At 43.2% G+C, this 18,959-nt stretch overlaps 1 protein-coding gene across 11 annotated transcripts in view; it reads right to left on the bottom strand.

Moving 5' to 3' along the window:
- Window positions 1–18,959, bottom strand: part of NHSL1 (NHS like 1) — a 185,356-nt gene that overhangs the window by 73,680 nt on the left and 92,717 nt on the right. The window contains exon 1 of one of the 11 annotated variants that reach the window (XM_052784504.1): window positions 14,654–14,700. The exons of the other annotated variants lie outside the window; for them this stretch is intronic. Coding sequence (XP_052640464.1) covers window positions 14,654–14,669 — 16 coding nt within the window. The 5' untranslated portion in view covers window positions 14,670–14,700. Of the gene's footprint in view, window positions 1–14,653; window positions 14,701–18,959 lie in introns of those variants that run through there. 11 annotated transcript variants of the gene reach the window in all.

Raw genomic sequence — 18,959 nt, forward strand, 5'->3', positions numbered from 1 at the left:
TTGACATAGAAGTTAAGTGTAGATCTACACATCAAACCAGTATCATTAGGTAACGTGCAGCGCAAACACAGGAGCAAGACGACAGGGGACACAGACAAAATTCAGTGTACAGCAGACTCAGATGTTCCCAAGCACTTAACAACATGACACAGGATAACATATTGGCCTGGAGTCCCCGTGACATTTCCCATGCACTTCCCTAGACTACAGACATACTCAATTAGGCATGTTTCCAATGCGTGCTCACGAAGCAAGGCTGATGCACAATAATGGGATCAAGGCTGAAATCCAGTTTAACAAGTATATTTACCATATGGTAGGCATTAATGTCCCCACAAATTTTTTACTTGAAGAATAAATCAGTTCTTCCCTGAAGCCTGGAAGACCGTGGTAACATATATGATAAAAGATTTGGTGATGGTTATGGTCTCAGCTATTAACAACTGCAAAACCATAAAGAGTTAGGCTGAGGACATACCATCTCATGTGAGAAACACATTGTGTACATTGCCTCTTCCTCTTCTAGTCTCCCCCCAAAAATCCTATTAAAAAAATTATTTTATACTGTGTCTATATGGAGCAATAATCTAAGTTTCACAAAGTAAAAATTTCACCCAAAATTTTACCACAAAACTTCTGATTAAACTTCACTTATTCTACTGCAGCTATAGCCCTGGTTTATGTTTTCAAATACACAAAAGTGAGGCTGTTCATTTTTCTCAGCCTTGGGCTAACATTTATATAAAGATTTCCCCCAAATAACATTTTATTTCCTTTATTAGTCTTTTTCACGCCTTTTAAAGATTGAACTATTAGTAATGCAAGTATGAATGTTCTGAGCAGACTGTTAAACATGCATATTCATCTTTATCAGCATATTTCATTTTCGCTAAACCACCTCTTTACAGTCAGGCTCTATTAGGGAGAGCTTGAATAATTAGGAAGAAAATTGATTACATTATACTGGGAAGCAACATTTGGTCTAAAGAAAAAAGATTGCTAGGAGTGTGACAGACTCCCAAAACTCTGGGATTACAAGAAACAAAATTTAAAAAAAAACAACCAAAAAAACCATTAGCCCTTTTATTAGACAAGCATATATGCTCTGAGAACAGCAATAATACTGATGACTTATTATACGTAGGAGTTTAAAAAGCATATAGGATATACCTAATGGGAACTCAGGGGAATTTGGAATCACAAAGTATGGTCATGTCAGTCCTACGCTAGTATTAAGATAATCTTTGTAAATATGCTATATAAGAAATTGTATCATCAGTCTTTACGTACAATTTGTAGATCCTCTGGGTAGAAGGAAAATGGTAATATGCACAATGTAGTGAAATAATGTCGCTTTTATGAACACCATGCACAACAAAACCATCAAATGAAGTAATTTCTGATGCCAGCCCAACAGCCACATTGGAAATTGAAGAGAGCTTGTGGAAATCCACAGGGATAAACTTTGCCCTAATTAGACAGCGATTCTATTTTTAGCAGTGATGGGTTGATGTATTCTGGGCTTTTTGGCTGATGAGCTGGAGGTTTTAAGTTGTACTTAAACAGTTATTTTTAAAAGAAACAAGAAAAAAATTATTTATACATTAAATGTATTTCATCAGAGCCATATAGCATTAACTAAGCGTTAGAATAATACTCTCGGAGAGAAAGTATCCTCCCTTTGCAGATGGACAACTTGGGACACAGCAAGAACGAGGACATGCCCGTCACAGCGGAGCACCCCAGCACCCTCGGGAGCTGGCAATGGGCAGATCGGACACGGGATGTCCTGCTCTCCTGGCCTGTGCATGTACCCTTCCTCTTTCCTGTGCATTAATTTAGTGTGTCTGAAGTCTTAACTCATGCTCCTTAAAACACACATACAGCAGACAAAAGCTAAACAATTTCAAAAGAAGGGAAAAAAAATCCCCTCGAGGTATTGTAATTTGCTTTTTAACTGAATATGAATCTCTTAAACAGGAAGCAAGCAGGAGGTACCAGTTTTACAGTGTTTAAAGCAAGCTGAACATTTGATGAGCTCGATGAGCTCGTACAATACTGACAGACATCGGAGCGGGACGGGCGGGACGACGACGGCAGGCACCACTGCCAGGATGCGCACAAAGCTTCATGATGCTCCAAAAAGCTCTCTCCACGTGGCCATCTTCGCATTCTCCAGCATTAGCTCTATCCCCTACTACTTTCATGGATGTATTTTTATCAGATGCTTGTGATCACATAGCATCTATCAAGCTTTTAACTTTTACCTTTTTTTTTTAAAAGGTCATAAGCAATAAGGCATGACAGCTCAAAGCAGTCCTAGCAATCAAATATGCTTTGTAAAAAGCTACAGCAAGTGTTGCTGGCAATTGTGTGCCTAACAAACTGGTTGCAAACGCCTGAATGCTGGGGCATTTGGCTAATTTAATGCCTGGTACCCAAATAGCCAGTTCTAGATTCAAAGTGTCATCCTTAGGCGAACCTCAGCCCTCTGAAGGGACACCAAATCTGCAAACCATTTGATACAGCAGGCACCCATAAAACACAACAGAAAACAACAACAACAAAAAAAATAAACTAAAATGATTGTGAGGAATCAATGCTTTGGTGGAAAGCAAAAATATCTTTACAAACCTTCCTGACATAAGTTTCTTGCTTTCTGGCAGTCTCCAGCAACTGTAGCCCTACTAGCAAAATAGCTCCTCTGGTTTCATATTCACTGTAAGCGCAGAATTAACACCGTTCCCATTAAAACCATGCAGAGATTGCTGCACATACTTTTGGTATCTTTTGTTTCCATCAAGAGTCTTTTTCTGTCTCTTCATGACAGTGGAGGAGAGTCTTTTCTTACTATCTGGAACAGCCTCCCCCTATCTCCCTGCCGCATCAACTCTCAACATACCCACTACCCTCTCTTTTGTATCTTAATTTTTCCTTTGCTGTTATGTAATAGCCCTCTGTAATTATTTTTAATCCAATAAGTATTTTGATATACAGCACATACATAAGACTAGAGGAGAAAAACACACTTTGCATTACATTATTGGCAGTCCCTGAGCACTTAAAAATATACTTCTATGTTCTAATTATTCATCTTTACTTTCAATTAGGAAGCTGCCTTAAGAGCAACAAGCAATGTCATATGTTTGATATAAACTCTTGATCACTGCTTTGCACTATTTAAACAAGAAAGCAAATAAAGCCAGCTGTATAAGCAGCAGGTAACTCAGAAAAGCTTTTCTATGCCTTTCCGTTTTAGCTCTGTTGCCATACAAAAAGAAAGATGAAGTATTCTGGTTGGTGCATTCTGTGAACCAGACCACCTTTGGGAAGGGGGTGACACACATTTGGGACAGAAAACAGAGCCGTTAGCGAGACTGAACCAATTAGATATTGCTCCTGGTGGTTCAAACAGAAGCTATTCTTGCTGCCTTACTCCAGGGGTTGGGTCCCACGCATCTGCTGATCCTTCTGAAAACACAAGAGTAAAAGACGCTGCTGCCAAGAGCTGGGGTAGAAGTTGACTTCCAGTCTGGAGCCACAACGGATGGCAGTGCCGGTAACGCTGGTACACCCACGCACTCTGCGAGCAAAGGAGTCACATCTCTACCAGCTTATTTTACAACTCTCATTAAATGGCAATTCAGACAGAGTTGGGTAGGATTACCCGTTTCAGGTCTGCTCATTAAACTCATTACCATGGCAACAGGAAGAGAAAGAAGTCATCTCCCCGCTCCTATTTTCTCTCACAATTCCTTTAATAGATGTAAAAGCCCAAAGAGGGAAGCACCTTTCCCATACAGAGCAGCAGCGACCTCCCTGCCACCCAAGCAGCTCACTGGAAGAGTCCACACACAGTGGGATTTTCAATACGAAAAGCAAAGCAACTTACACTACTTGACAAAAGCCACTGTTGAAAAGCAGCCTTCACTCAGAAGGCTACAGCATCCCAGCCCTCCTCCTTCTGGAGGAGATGCTCTGCTGAGGCTGCCTTCTGTTCACGTTCGCCATCACCGCTGCCAAAAACGCAGTGCCATCTCCTGGACACGCACATTCCCGTGAAGGCCTGCTTCGGCCAGGTGCATAAGGGAGAGCCAGGAGGGCTTTCAAGATTAAAACGGCAAAAATTATTAAAAGAATTCAAATCCGTATCAAGAGAGTTCATTATTTTTAGTGGGTTCTTCTTAAAACGTTTTGGTTTTACATGGTCAGGGTGCTTCGATGAGTGCCCTATAAAGAACTGCTTTTAAGCTTCATGTAGCAAAGAAAAAAAAGTGAAACTCAGTTTTACTAACAAAGCACTGCTTCAGTGTATAGTAAAAAAAAAAAGTCTCAAGATGTCAAAAAATGAGCTGATCTGTTGCTCACCCATTTTAGACAGAAACCGCTAGGTAATACCCACCCCCACAAGGTCAAGACTTTCCACTCTGTAGGGCACAACATGCAACATTGAAAAGCATCAGTCTGCTGCTGCCAGGCAGAGGCATTCGTTCACTCTTTTTCAGACCACAGAGCAACAGCTAATACATTAGGTACAAATACATTACAATATAATGCAACAATACTAAAATGTCGATGAAGGAGCAAGAATGGCAAACCCAATTGCCATAAAAATAAGAAACTCAATGGTCATGTTTTTTCACTTTGCAGCCTGAAAGGGTCTTCCTGCATGTCGGCACGCATTTCAGCCACATGTTAGTTCAACTCCGGGATGCTCCTTTTGGCACGACCCTGGCCACCTCCACATCCCGTGCCACTGGTTTGCATTGCAGGCACAAGGACCTCACAACTACTCCACGCTACAGATCCCCTTCTCTTCCGTCATGCTACTTGCCAGTGTAGACATAGCTTCTCATAATCATTGCTGTGTGCTTACGGTAAGGTAGTTTTATTATTTTTAAATGCCCAACCAATGAAAAAAGTAACCTTGCCACACACTTCTGTCAGCGGCTTAAGGAAAGGTTATACCTCAGCAGAGAGAAGTACGTTAAAAGAACTAAAACAATACTTTATATCAAATATCATCACATTAACCTGGAATGGTTCAGTACAAAATCTTTAATCTGAAGTGTCACATTTACTTGAAAACCATATTTATGCAAGATAAGCCAGTTAGCACTAGCTTCTTAGGAATTACGGCTAAATACAGCCCACCTACTTTCCAACAGGTCACATAAAGGCTTTTTAAAAAGGGTAAGTAAACTCTCGGATTTGCAGATCACAGCAGAGGAATGCATCAAATTCCATTAGAAAGAGTAATGGCAAAAATATTCACCCATTGCCATGGAAAAGATTAAGCTCATGAGAAGCAGTACAAAGTAACAGTATTTCAATCCAAAACAATCAATAATATATCCATATGATGTGTAAACTTTTCAGTATCAATTATATAGTCAATTATATAGTCTCAATTTTTACAGAAAATTCATATTGACTTGTCACTTTTGTATCCCTAACAGCAAACTTTCTGGACTGCTTTTTCATGCAGAATACGAAGTTACTGAAGTCAACTGTTCTTACAATACCTGATTTTCCAACAAAATGATTAAATGCAGGTGCTATAGCTGCTATACAGCCTACCTACCAGTGCCCTTCTTTCTCGGTATCTGCAGTTACTGTTCTGTAAAAAAAACACAAGTCAAGTGGGTGAGCTTCACAAAATCAACTGGAAAGAGCAGCCATCTGCATATGTGTCACAGTAAGCACACAAATTAATAGATGCAGTTGTCTATGGGTTTCATTTTCAGTCTGTTTACTAGCAAAAAAAGAAATTAAATTAATCCTGAATTTCCAAGCAATATTCTTGAAAATAAGCCTCCTTTCTGATTACCCTCCCTACATGCTGACATTGTGTCAGAGAAGGATCTCCTCTGCAACAACCCTGACTGATGAATGCAAAATGCCTTGGTTATGGAAGGCCCATACCAAAGCCATAAACTAGGACATGGAAAATTTGTATAATTCTTCAAATCTATGCTTCTGTTAATTTCAGAATTACATACTCTGAAATTCCATATTTTGACAGAATACAACCTCCTCAGGCTACTGGATCAAGATAAATTTGAAGCTGAACAGATCATTATAAACTTTTTTGTTCTTGAAAAGAGTCACTCAGCCTTTGCATGTATTTTGCGCTACACTCTTTTTTTTTTTTTTAAAGAAAAATTACAATAAAGCCCCACAAATTAGGATGCTAACTCAAGAACAGGTTTCAAAATTTTAGCAGAAAAGTAAAATAATTTTTAACTGATTTGAAAACAATCCTTTAAAAAGAGAAGCAGTAAGTTGGCAGAGCAACCCCTGCACAGCACAAGATGAGAAACCCGTAACGACCTTCAGGGTGGAGTGACAATCTGTTTGACCCAACAGGGTGGGACATCTCTCACCACAGCAGTCCCCTGGTCAGCCACTGGGCAGGGACACTGCCCTCACCAGCCACGCTGCTCCAGACCATGCACTGACACATAACGATACACATGGACACACCGAAGATCGAGAAAAATAAGACTTTGAAAAGAATCAAAAACTGTCTTCCAAATATCCATTAGGCAGGAAAAATAGCTTTTCTTTTTTTCTCTTCTTAAATATATTCTTGGCCTCAATCCTGCCAAGGAGTGCTATTGCCATCTCAAGTCTTACCACAGCTGCAGAGAGGAATACAGCTGAGGAAGGCATAACTCCGTATCACGGGAAAGCATTCTTCTGAAACCTTCAGAAGGTAACAAAGAAATAGAGACAAGTTGACAGCTTTCATTTGCCTTTTTAATTCACTTTTCCAAAAAGGTAAGGTGAACAAAAGTGACCTTGCTCCTTATAAATTTCTCAAAACATAGCTGTATAACAGGCAGGAGAAAGAACGTATTTTTGTCTTTTAAATTCTAATTAAGGTACTAAGCGCATATTCCTAATTTGACAGCCACCTTTACTCCAGCACTCTGCCTGTAAGGAGAGAAGTTTAACACCAAACCTTGCACCCTTCTTCCTCAAGAAGGACTCAGTCTTCCCACTGTCTGCTGTTTTCCAGCATGGTTTGCATGGGGAAGGGCACCTATCCACAGGGTGCTGCACAAATGATGGCTCCTGGTTGCCAGCAACTACAAAAACCTCATTGTGATCTTGAATTCATCTGAGGTATGAAACTGGGACAACAAAAAGCAAACCTGATCAACTAAAGAAGGGTGCATTTGTGCATTCAGATGGTAGAAAGCTTTTCTCCTATTTATTTAACACAAACCTCCCCGCAAATTAAGCCTTCAGGCAAGAGCATCCAACTGGTTGACCTTAATAATGAAGGGAGGAAAAACCTGTGTTTTCCTCATTACTTAAGCGTCACGCTTCTTTATCCCACATAAGCATGTTAAAGATGCAGCAATTCTCTTAAGGCTAAGAGACGCACAAAATAATCCAAGACTTTGTGACTGAGGTCCAGACAGAAGGCACATTCCCCTCCTACAATGTAGAATCTGCTGTTGCTGAAGATGCCTGTGCTTCAGCACAAGTATTAGTCCTTGTCTTCACTAATGGGACGTGGCTAAAATTCCCGTTTTTATCTTTCTGTTGCGGCAACTATTGATGGGTTTAAATTAAAATGGGGATGGATTAAAAATCAGAAACAGAAAGGGGCCAGGATGCTGTGCGGCAAAGAGCAGATTTCCAACAGGTCTCTGGATTAGGAGGATTCGCGGGCCAAGAAAGACCTCATAACAAGCAGCCTACAGCGAGACACGGCAGGATCTCACTTACGTGTGTAACTGCAGCACGTCACAGGAAAAGAGCAAGAGAAAATGGAAGGGTGTCAGCGAGGTCCGAAGCCCCTGTGAGAGCAGGAATCTGTAAGACAAAACTTGTAAGGAGCGTGTAGCACACCCAGCGCTCGAAGAGGACAGGAAAAGCCCAGTGGTCCCGACCAGGCTGAGCTGTGGGGAGATTTCCACCGCAGCGGTACCTGTTGCTCAGCCCAAAGGGAAGGATGGGGCGAGCAGGGCACAGCGGCAAGCCAGTGCGATGCTGCGAGGACCTGCAGCACACCCTGCTCCTCATCCTGCCTCTCCCTCCGGCCAGCCTCCAGTGAAGCAGAACAGAATAAAGAGAAACCTCAGAAGCCGCAATTACATTTTTAAAGGGATAATTCTTCCTGGTCTTCACAGGAGGACCAACAGAAGCAGTTAAACATGGGGTGACTACAACATACGCACAGGACAAATGCCTCCACGTAGCCCGATGGCCCTCTGTCACAACTTCCCTTACCAGCTCCAGAAATTCTGACTTAAACTCTCCCCAAACTTATCAAGAACCATCTTAAAAACACTTCTTTGTCCACATTATCCTGTTTGGAAGTCTGTTCCACAACTTCCCTCCTCGGATGGTTTGGGATCTTTTAATGTCTGACTTCAATTAATTCAGAACGCACTCATAACCATTCATCTTGTGCCAATACTATCCTTGGACTTCAACAGGTTTCCTCCCTCCTTGGGGTATTTACCTCCCAAGCTACCAGATAGACTAAATAAGCCATGCTTTTGTAATCCCTCTGCATATGACCAGCAATTAAGTTTAAAATGTTTTAAATTCTGAAGGTCCAGATAAGTTACACAAGAGCTTCAAATGCCAAAACCATTTTCTGTATTTTTTTTAAATATAGCTAGAAAAAAGTGGGATGCTCTAAAGGACTGGAAGTCAGACAACACTGGGATAGTATTAAAAAAAGATGCCTGGGGTAATTATAGACTGTTTTACCAGCCATTAACCACAGGCAAGATCACAGCTGTGACAGGACTCTGAATAAAAGAATTAATAAAATTTCCATCTCTTAATACCAGGCAATGTGCTTTCACAGGGAATGGGTCTCCCATTTGACAAAGGTTTATGGCATTTCCCCAGAAGGAACAGCGGCCTTCTGCACAAATGCTGGTGGGAGGAAAAAAAAGCCAATGTAGAAGAGTGACAAGCATAGACAGCACAAATCTGGTAACACAATACTTAAACAATGTGAAATCATTACTATGCTTAAACAACTGAAAAATGTATGAAGATATTTATAGGTTCCAAGTATGTACGTGCTGTTTCAAAGACCACTTCAACATGAAATTCTTTCAGTGCTTATGAATCCAATCAGCTGTGCATGCTACTTTTTACATCTGTTTTAATATTCTCTAGCCTGCACGCTTTCACTGTTTAAAATTAAGTGTTGGCTTCTTGCTACAATTTGACAGAAATTCACTGCCCTCCAATACTGCTTTGCACAGCAATCCCCATCTGCATTGTACTCGCAGCCCTCCAGATGATGGAGGGGGTTAATAGGTATTCTTCAAAAGCAAACATTAGCAGGTCAAGGAAAACAGCAGACGATCCTTCTACCTATGATTCATTTACCAACAGGCCCTCTTTGGGATTGCAGTGCTCTGTGAATTGTGCAAATGGCTCCTCTTGCACCCTGCAGTAAAGAACTAGGTGTGGAACAAAAAGGCAGAGCGTACATTAAATGCTCACATGAAAGTAAAAACAGAGCCTAAGGAAAAGCTGTGTGTTAATTACACAGTTGTGACAGCAGACAAGTCAATTTTCATAGAGTCTTAAAGACTGAACACCACCTGAGTAAACTAACAGACGACAAGCATTAAGTATTTTTGTGTGTATTTATACTGCCCTGTGTTTGAAAAGCACAAGCTGAATTCAAGTACTGAAAGCTAGGCACATACAGAAGTCTCTCCTGACCTCCACATTTCCAATCATCAGCTAAAGATTTACTGAAGGAGAGGTTCAATACTAACTGATTTCACAGCTGAACCTATATGACTCACCTTTCACCCTAAAGTGGTATGGTGACAAGCCCCATGTGCCCTGGGAAAAGCTGGTGTACCTGCCAGAAAAGATTTTTATCTAATGCCTGATTATGTTCACCCTGCTTCACCCACTGCCATTGGCCTTCTTAAAAATTTAACGGAAAAAATAGGCGCCCACACCCTGTTCTATGACCAAAAAAAGCAAAGCAAAACCACAGCAAACAATAGGCATTCATTCTGAAGGTTCTGTGCCAGTACCATTTGGTGGTCTCCTCGGAGGCGGTCAAATGAAACAGCTCCAAGGAGTGGAACAACATGCTTGCACAATGTGGTGAACAAATGTGTTTACGGGCAATCTCTGAACCGCAGAAACAAGAGCTGGGGTACGGCACTCTCCCCCCGACGGGTCGGCACGGCAGCAGTATTCTCTGAGGCTTCTGTTCGCCCCCTCTGCTGCAGACAGAGCCAAGGAACAAGTGGGGTAGAGGCAGTGCGGGCACGGCCGCGGCTCAGCCACCCAGGCACTCTGCTGCCTTCAGAAATCCACTTTGCTTTTATATATGCTGCCCCCTTCCAATGTATTTAGATTGTAAATTCAACCAAGCAGAAACAGTGTTTTATTTGGTGCTTAAGTACAACATTACACAACAGGACTGTAGCTGTAGGTAAAGCGGTTGAATGATACTTAAGAGGGGAAAAAAGTAGAAGTACATGGGGATCTTCAATATTTCTGAGCACCTGGCTTCAGCAAGAATGTTATTATCCAGACCTATAATCTTCCCTTCGTTATGTTCAATTTCATTCCGTACTTCCAGGCACAGTTAGAAGCGATTCACATTTACTGCTGCCTGACAGAGAGCGGCCGGCCCTCTGCCAGATGCTGTTAGCCATGCTCAGCCACAGACACATCTTTCCTCACACCAGTACCTCTCCTTCCTTCAGCGTGAGGTAATAAAGTTGTCATTTAACCAACACCACCTTCAAGCGGTCTTAAACACTAAAATCTCTTCAGTAATTAAGTAAAAGCCCATTTTTTACATAGCATGTGAACACACCGTGTTTGACAGAGCTCTCCATGGCTCTCCTGGCATGTCAGGGATTCACACAGGTGTAGCTGTGAACACTGCCATTCTGTCGATCAAGCGAGCGAGTGGCAAGACCCCAGCTGCACCCAAGATGAACCAGGCAGTCATTCACTTGGGTGGGGACAGAAAAATCGGTGGCAAAAAAAAGAGAGGCTGGAAACAGCACAGCAGAAAGAGTAACTCTATAAGACACAGGAGAAATGAAAAAAAATAGCAGAGCTCTTCTTTCAGGAGTAGATTTTTTTTAACTCAGAGTCATATGCTTGATACTTAATCCTCATTTGTTTGTACTAATGCTGCATTTGTTCAAACTGCTTTTATATTTTGAAGAGTTGCAGGTAAGAAGTGTCCACAGTTACTCACCCTATTAAAATTATGCGTATGACATAAAAAACGACTACAAAAAGAATAGTCTGACTCACGAGTCCCATTGTGATTACACACAACTCAAATAAAAAAACTGAAATGAAGTCAGAGGAACAAAGGCCACATGACCCATCTTAGGCTCAAACTGAACTCATCAAATTCTGCCAGGAATCTTCACTTTGACAGACTCCTTCATTTAGATTACCACACGTCCCCTCCCTCATTTTGGCCTGCTGTTATACACACAAAACAGTAAAACTTTAAACAGAAAAAAAAAGAAGAAAGCAACTTGTACAAATTTTTGCTTGCCTAGTTTGACTTGGAAAATGCATTTATTTAAAGACATCAGAGAAAATCTGTTTCTGATTTCAAACACTGGATGTTTTATGAGAACATTGCCAAGAAAGGAATCCAAGGAATGTCCTTACACGCACATAACATACAAGACAACTGGTGAGCAGCCCTATGATCTTTTACAAAAAATAAATTAAAAAAATCTGCATTTCTAGTGTGGAAACCTTCTCCAGGGAGCAAGCAGCACATGCCTGGGATTTTTCATGGATAGCTTCTATCATAACTTCTTGCTATTATTAGTATAAAAGACTTCCCCCCCCAAATCCACAGCTGTAAGACAAGCAAGGGTGGAAAATACTTCCCAAGTGCAGGCAAGCAGTAAGCGCACATGCTTGCTTTACAGCGTTTCTTGGCACTATTCTCCTTCTACAAAAGCTATGAAGGAAAGAGAAACTCTAGGCAAATATTACAGAAACATGAGCTCATTTTTCAGCACATGGCAATGAACTGGCTCATGACCCTTCTAGGAATTAATTCTTTTGTAAGAAAATTTATTTATATCTTCCATTTGTACCTCTTCAGTCCAAAAGATCAATAACAAGCACACAGCGTCAAAGCACACAGCACTGCCTCTGCTGCAGATACCCAGTTTCGATCCAACACCAATACAACTTGTGCTTCACACGATGGGGGTCACCCCGAGGGCCATGCCAAAGAACTGAGTGCTGCCGTGGCCGGTGCAGTGCGAGGGCCACCCCAGCACCCCAGCACCGGAGAGCTCGGGTCCGCCTGCAAGCGGGAGGTGCTGGGTCACCCACCCTGCATGGGCAGAGGCAGGCAGCACCCACTGCCTCTTCACCCCAAACCTCTTTAGGGGCAGCCAGGAAGGGCACGGCAACAAGAGGCTCCGTGCCGATGGTACGGACTATCATAAAGCAAACAGAAACAGCAACCTGAAAAAAGAAAACATTAGAGGCAGCAGGCCCCTAGAGCTCATGGAGACCTAGTTTTAGCGCAGGGATTTCACCACCCATCCCAGGCACACCCAGCACATCCACGCCCACCAAATACACCGCTTCAGTCCCTATGCAAACCTGGGACTAATTCATCTGATCGAGACTGCCTGCCGCATCAGACTGAGAAAACACCGTGAGAGCTCGCAGCCCGGGCAGCGCCTGAACAACTACCCTGCTTCTTCCTGAGCCCTCCGAGCCCAAACAAACCAGCATCTGAAAGGCAAATGGGCCATGCGGTTTCAAAGACAAACAAATCCTCCTCCCTATACAGGCTACCATCACGTCAGCAAAAGGACTGGTGTGTAAGACTCCTTCGCCTGTTAAGGTTATCAATGATAATGCCCCAGCTGATTATTTCAGGATCATGATTTTCAATGCATAATAACATAATACACAATAACTGTTGCTCCACAAGGTAGGGAGAAGTCTACTACAAACTAACAAAATAGCACAAAGCACAGTCACTTAGAGAAAACAGTATGTAAGTGCATGCAAACAAGAAAAAATTAAAACACGTCAAAATACATTGCTATGCAGGAAAACTATCCAGAACCTTCCCTGCTTTTATATCTTGGAACTAGAAACTTTTCTTATTCAGAAATAAAGCCTGAAAATTTGGAAAATACTTTTCCCATACATTCGACTTCAGATTCACAGAAAAGCAAGTGTAATTCAGTTTTATTATGCAAGACAAAAGTATTTTGCTTCTGTACAAACTAATTTGCTGCACATATGACAGTCTCTGAAAACTTGACTCCTTGGTTCATTTTCAGTCAGGTGATCTAGATTACAGGAGACTCAGTCTTCTTAGCTGTCTGGTTACCCAACCCCCTTGAAAACCTTTTACCTATTATACTCTTCATTTAAACAACAACTTTTATCCTGTATCTCTAACGTAATGCTTTAACAAAAGTTTCATCTTTCCTTGTTTCTAAATTCCAATGATCTGTTGAGTTGTCCATGAATTGAAAACCTCTTGTTGTGCAGTTAAAATATTTAAACAGTGCAGGTTTTTTGACTTTGTACACAGGAACAATTTCATTTAAGATAAACCACTGCATAGCAAATTCTGTTGTACGATTCATTAAGGTGTTCTCTGGAAACACTGGCTCACTACTCTGAAATTTGCAAGAAAGGAGCTTTTTTAATGCCTTTTTTAATTTATGGTTGGCAGCTGTACCAAGATCCTTAGTGGGGACTTTGCACAAACAGAATTCATTAGCAGAATAAAAGTAGTCAACGGTTTGAATCAACTTAAGGGAAAAGAGAAGAATATTCTGAGGAAGCATTGATAAGCACTCAAGTATTTAACTTCATTGCTATTCTTTCCCAGAGGAAAGTATGTTTTTTACAACTTCTAAACCCTTCCTTACAACAGCTCTCTGGTGTCAGCTTTCACCAACTGTACTTCAGTAAGGAAAGAAGAGTAGCAGTAATACCAACTTTTAATAAAAACAGAAATACAGACGTTAAACAAAAATAGTAAGCTTTTCCTAGTCGTTCAGTTTCAGAACCACATTCTTGGGAAGTTCAATCAGAAAGATGAAACAAAAATAACTCTTTGGACATAAAAACTCTATATCGTCCCGAGGGCTCTGCACCGTCTCTAAATGAGAGTAAGCATCACCCGGCAGAGCAGCAGCAGCTTCTGCCAAGCATCTGCAATACGGCAGCACGACCCATTCTCTGACATTTCATCCAAACGGAGGCAAAACCCCATAAAGGTAAATAAACTTCTAGCGCAGTATCACCGGTGAAGATGCTCCACAGAAGTTCCTGTCATGCAAAGCACCCCCCCGACCCCCCCCCCCCCCCCCCGCAGCCAGCCAGCCAGCCAGCCCGGCCTTTTGTCTGGCGAGCTGCCGCGCACCTTCCCGCAGGGCTCAGGCGGCGTCCCGCTCCCTGCTCGCAGGAACAAAAGGAGCAACGAATTCAGACGCCCTCCCATCCACGCGCGGAATACGCGTTCTGGTTCTGGGGGCTGTTGGGTTTTGTTTGTTTGTTTGTTTGGTAAGGATTACATTTCAATTCTAAAATCCCTCCTCCGCCAGACGAAAAGGTCCAGCCGGCAACGACGGCGCCAGCTTCACTTCCCGCGCGGCGGCCTCACCTTTCAGGCAGAACATCCCGCAGCCCGTCCCACGCCGAGGCGAGGCGAGGCGAGGCGAGGCGCGGCACCCCGCGGCGCCCGCGACCCCCGCCGCCCGGCCCCCGCCCGCTCCCGCGGCCCCGGCCGCCCAATCGATCGGCCGGGGCCTCCGCTGCTGCGCGGACACCTCCCCGCCGCTCACCTCCCCTCGCCCCGATCGGCCCCGCACGAATGAAGCGCGGCAGTCACAAAACGGGCCGCCGGTCCTCTTCGGTCCGCGCCGGCAGCCCCCGGCCCGAAGGCAGCTGTTCGAGCTCACCGGGCAGCATTCTGCACCGCTGCGCATTCAGCTGACGGGCGTCAGTGGGTCAGCGTTAGAGAAATGCATCGCTTCAATCCCACTCAACTGTTCGTCACGAATTACTAACTCTGCTCTGTGTGGTTGGGGGTTTGTTTGGGGTTTTCTTTTTTTTTTCATTCTGGAATAGATGTCTGGTCTCTCTCCAGAAAGTGCTTTCTTTGTGCAGTGTTCTCTCTCACCTACACGTACAGGCTTAATTAATAAACAAAAATCTTGCAAGCGTACCTCAACATTTGCGCCAGAGACAGCTCATCTTTACCTGACCACTAGCAAGGGACAGAGGACCCCTCCACCCAATTTTCTGTACGAAGAAGATGAAGAGTAGGGAGAATCTAAACAAGACATCAAACCGTGCTGCATCTTAATTGACTTCTTATATTAAGATGAATACCACCGTTTCTAGAGACAGGGCCAGCCTGAACTTTGCAAAGGTGTATTCCCTCTCACCAACATCTCAGTTCTGGGGGTACTGAATTTCCACAATGCACCAGTTACTCTCCACAGTCCAAGTGGGAAAATGCTTGTTTTCTGAATACTGTGTATCTCTTTTCTGTGCGCCTTAAGCCTGCTTCCCCAGCTCAACACCAGAGATGTTGTGGCTAAAAAGATTTCTCACATACACCTTATTTCTGTGGAGGAGACCTTCAGGAATAGAAGCACACAACCTTGTAAGCATTTTATTTTTATAAGGGTCACAAAGAGCTGCTACCAGCACTGTGCTTACTGGTGATAGTTGGGTCTAAATGCAGCTGTGTTGACTAACTTTTATAGGGCCTGGCCTTGTACAGCAAAGAAATAAAAGAACCAGGCAGCAAGGTAAGGGTCAGGGTAACCTACGTTGCTGAACAAGCCAGAATTGCAACTGTCTCCAAATGCACCAGTCCTAAAATCCTCCATGTAAAGCCAAATGGAAGTAAGGAACACATGCAAACACACATTATCTTTGGGTGGAGCTCCAGAAAAAAACCTGGTCCGGACACCTTGAAAAGGGCAGTTTAGACCCCAGATGAAGCAGCACTGATGCGATGCTAAGTCCCATTAGCCCTTCTCAGATCTTAAAGTATCACATTTCAAGTATCTGCCATCATGTAAGAAAAGTTACTTCATTTTAGAGTGGGCTAAGAGCAGGCTGCAGTGGCAGAGAAGTAGAGACATTACAGTAGAGTAGCTCAAAATCCAGAAACAGCATTTACATAGCTTAGCCTGCCTTTTCTCTTTTAAATCCTGCTAGAAAGGGTACAGACTAATGTCAAGATTTCCTTATGCAAAAGGGCCCCTTCCCCTTAATTCCATTTTCTGGTGCTCCAGGCATGCACGCACTATTTCCTACCATAACTCTTCAGAGGGCTCCAGGAATAAACACTTCATGGAGGCAAAATAAACAAAACCATATTGTAGCTGGAGGAAGGTTACTTGGATACCAGAGGGATTTTAAGGTCCAATCTTGTTAAATCTACTCATTAATTACCTGGAAGGGGAAGTAAGCAGCGCATCAGTGATAATCACTGGGGACCGAGAGCAGCTGTGAACACACCACTGGGGACTGAGAAATGACACAACAGATTCTAGGAGAATCACAAACACAAGTAGAAAAATACAAAAAAGAGACAAAACTAGCAGTCAGTTCTGCACATAGGCAGTGGGAAGAACTGTCAATAGAACAAGGAAGAGGAAGCCTACTACGGAACAATAACATTGTCTGAGAAATTAGACACAGCTTAGAGGCAACGTGGTATTAAAGTGCTGAAAAGTCAGAATTGCTCTGGGCCATAACACTGGCAGCTCATACCCCTCTAGGAGGGTTTGGGTCAGCCTCCCTTCCTTGGGGGATACCCTGTGTCCTGTTCACCAGCTCCCTCTCCCACCCTCACTGCGAGGACAGCAAAGAAGCCTGAATGGGAGGGATCCCCACCTTCCTGATGCCCACTGGTAAAGAGGCAACGGTTAAAAAAAATCTAATAAATAAATGAAATAAGAATTCACAGATTTGGGAAGGGAGCAGAATTACCAAACCCCAGACAGCCATAAAGCAGTCCAGCATCTATTTTCCCCCTTTTTTAGTGTGTCAGGACTCTATGAGTGCCCCAAAGATGTGCATAGCTTTACAAGCAGCAGAACTACAGAAGCCTGGTATCTCACTGAGTGCCTCAGAGGTGGTGGACCTTGCCATCTAGGAAGGCGGGAGGTCCAAGTGATGGTCTTCTCTTGCCTGGGCATTTGTAGCAACTGGACAGGTGCCTGGACCCTCTCTGGCAGCTGTGACACTTGCAGGACATCACACCTGGTCCCAACTCTGAGTCCCATCAGGCAACTGATTCTCCGACTCCCTACATCTCATTTTGCTGTCCGTGATGCTAGGGAACCAGATTTCCCCATTGTACCGGGGTGAACTCTATAGAAGTAACATGGAAATATCTTCCAACAGTCAAATCACAAAGTATACTGACTGTGTAAAGCATTACATGTCATAGAATCATAGAATCATTTAGGTTGGAAAAGACCTTCAAGATCATCGAGTCCAACCATCAACCATGCCCACTAAACCATGTCCTGAAGTACCTCGTCTACTCGCTTTTTGAATACCTCCAGGGATGGTGACTCAACCACTTCTCTGGGCAGCCTATTCCAATGCCTGACAACCCTCTCAGTAAAAAAATTTTTCCTAATATCTAAGCTAAATCTCCCTTGCCGCAACTTAAGGCCATTTCCTCTCGTCCTATCTCCAGCCACCTGACAGAAGAGACCAGCACCCATGTCGAGATGCATACGAAGAGACAGCTACAAGCGTGCAGCGCTGCCTCCAGGAACATATCCCACCACATCTACCCCACGAAGGGAGAAGCAGAGGAGATAATGCCAACTGCCATCGCCACCTCTCATGGAGGCACTGCTCCTACTGACTGGATGCTAAATAGACTGGCTCCATAGAGGAGACCACGACTGACATGGAGAATTGTGCATGTACATCTGTGTTTAATAAGGACTGGTCATGGTCTTCTAAACAGAAGTGTTTTAACCACATGAAGTCAGGAATTTTGACACAACAAACCATGTCTTTCATTCTCTCCCTTACTCTCAAGTCACTGAAATTTCTATCAGCTCTCTGAGAACAACTAAAAGAAATACGTCAGTGTCATTTTTCCCTTGTTGAAAATGTAACATCGTTAGCGCCATTTCTCTTAGCTGTCCTAACCTGAAAATCCAACAGGATGGAGGGAAATAAATTTAGGAAAAATATGTATATACTTGCACCATTTTTTGATACTAGAGATCATACCATTAAAACAAGCATGGAAGAAAACACAGCTCAGACCTGCCCAACTCATGGAAAAAGGATGAGGGTTTAGACTGTTTCTGTCTTGCTTCAGATGTTGCTGCGCAGCAAAGGGCATCCCAATTTGACTGCCAGCTAGCAGGGCTGTTGGGACGTCTAATTAAATCCTTTTTCCTTTTAGAACCAAAGCGGTCTGCAGAGACATACACTTCTGATACCCCGGATGGGTGCCAACTATCGAAAGAGATCTTTTTCTAAAGCCTGAATCACTCGAGTGTTTCCCTTTCAAACTGTGCATAAAACCCACAAACAAAACCAAAAAAATCACCCTGAAAAACTATCCAAAGAAAACAGCTGGAGTAAAAATAAAGTCCAAAAAGGACTGTCGTGGTTTAACCCCAGCCAGCAACTAAACACCACGCAGCCGCTCACTCACTCCCCCCCACTCAGTGGGATGGGGGAGAAAATCGGGAAAAGAAGCAAAACCCGTGGGTTGAGATAAGAACGGTTTAATAGAACAGAAAAGAAGAAACTAATAATGATAATGATAACACTAATAAAATGACAACAGCAATAATGAAAGGATTGGAATGTACAAATGATGCACAGTGCAATTGCTCACCACCCGCCAACCGACACCCAGCCAGTCCCCGAGCGGTGAATCCCTGCCCCCCCCCACTTCCCCGTTCCTA

Source organism: Harpia harpyja, chromosome 4 (genome assembly GCF_026419915.1).
Source record: "Harpia harpyja isolate bHarHar1 chromosome 4, bHarHar1 primary haplotype, whole genome shotgun sequence".
NCBI classification, from domain to species: domain Eukaryota; kingdom Metazoa; phylum Chordata; class Aves; order Accipitriformes; family Accipitridae; genus Harpia; species Harpia harpyja.